The sequence below is a fragment of the Cystoisospora suis genome (assembly GCF_002600585.1).
Source record: "Cystoisospora suis strain Wien I chromosome Unknown contig_7293, whole genome shotgun sequence".
NCBI classification, from domain to species: domain Eukaryota; phylum Apicomplexa; class Conoidasida; order Eucoccidiorida; family Sarcocystidae; genus Cystoisospora; species Cystoisospora suis.
Genome location: NW_027160079.1, coordinates 1 through 726, shown reverse-complemented (window position 1 = coordinate 726; position 726 = coordinate 1). Strand labels below are relative to the sequence as shown.

The 726-nt window shown below is 43.7% G+C and overlaps 1 protein-coding gene across 1 annotated transcript in view; it reads right to left on the bottom strand.

The window, feature by feature from the left end:
• The window catches only part of CSUI_010379 (abc1 family protein), a gene marked incomplete at its 5' end in the record, with an annotated part of 6,263 nt that extends 5,537 nt beyond the window's left edge, over positions 1 to 726 (bottom strand). The window contains one exon of the mRNA XM_068070483.1: positions 343 to 726. Within this exon, the coding sequence (XP_067917539.1) occupies positions 343 to 726 (384 nt within the window). The remainder of the gene's footprint in view (positions 1 to 342) is intronic.

Genomic DNA, 726 nt, shown 5'->3' with positions numbered 1-726 from the left:
TCTTTAATCTATCTATCTCTCCTAAGATGAGTTCTGTGAAATCCATATGCGCCCTCCTTCTGTCCCTGTCTACTTGTTGTATGTTCCTAGCTCTTTCTTATCTCCTAGACACCCCTATGATCTAGAGGCCTCCTCTATACGACCACTCAGGATAAGAAGAAGAGACAAGAAAGTGCAACGAATCCTCGCTGCTAAGTAGAGCGGAAGTGCGAAACGAGAAGGACAAAGAAAGGAAGTTTCCTATCTTCTTTGATAGGTGGATCTAGGAAGAAAGAAGAGCGAAAAGAAGAAGAAGAGCAAGAGGAAGACTCGAGTGTCTCTCCTCGGGAATTTCGTCCCTACCTTTCTTTTGAATGTTCCTTAGATCATCGATTTGGTCGCCTTCAATTCTCTCCATCGTTAAAACACGAGGGGTCGAGAGATCTCGAAAATACCGAGGAATGACAAAGCGAATCTCGTACCTCTCTTCATACTTCTTCTTCTTCTCTTTCTCTTTCTTAGTCTCTCTCTCTTTCACTTCAAGAAGACGCGGAGCTTCCTGAGGAGAAGAGAGAGAAGAAGAAGAAGAAGGAGAAGATGGAGAAGAAGAAGACGAGGAAGGAGGAGAAGATGGCGAAGAAGGAGAAGAGGAGGAAGAGAAGAAGAATCGAGAGAGACGAGAGAAGAAGGTTGAGATAGTATGAGAGAAAGAGAGAAGAGAAGAAAGAAGAAGATAAGAAGAGGAAG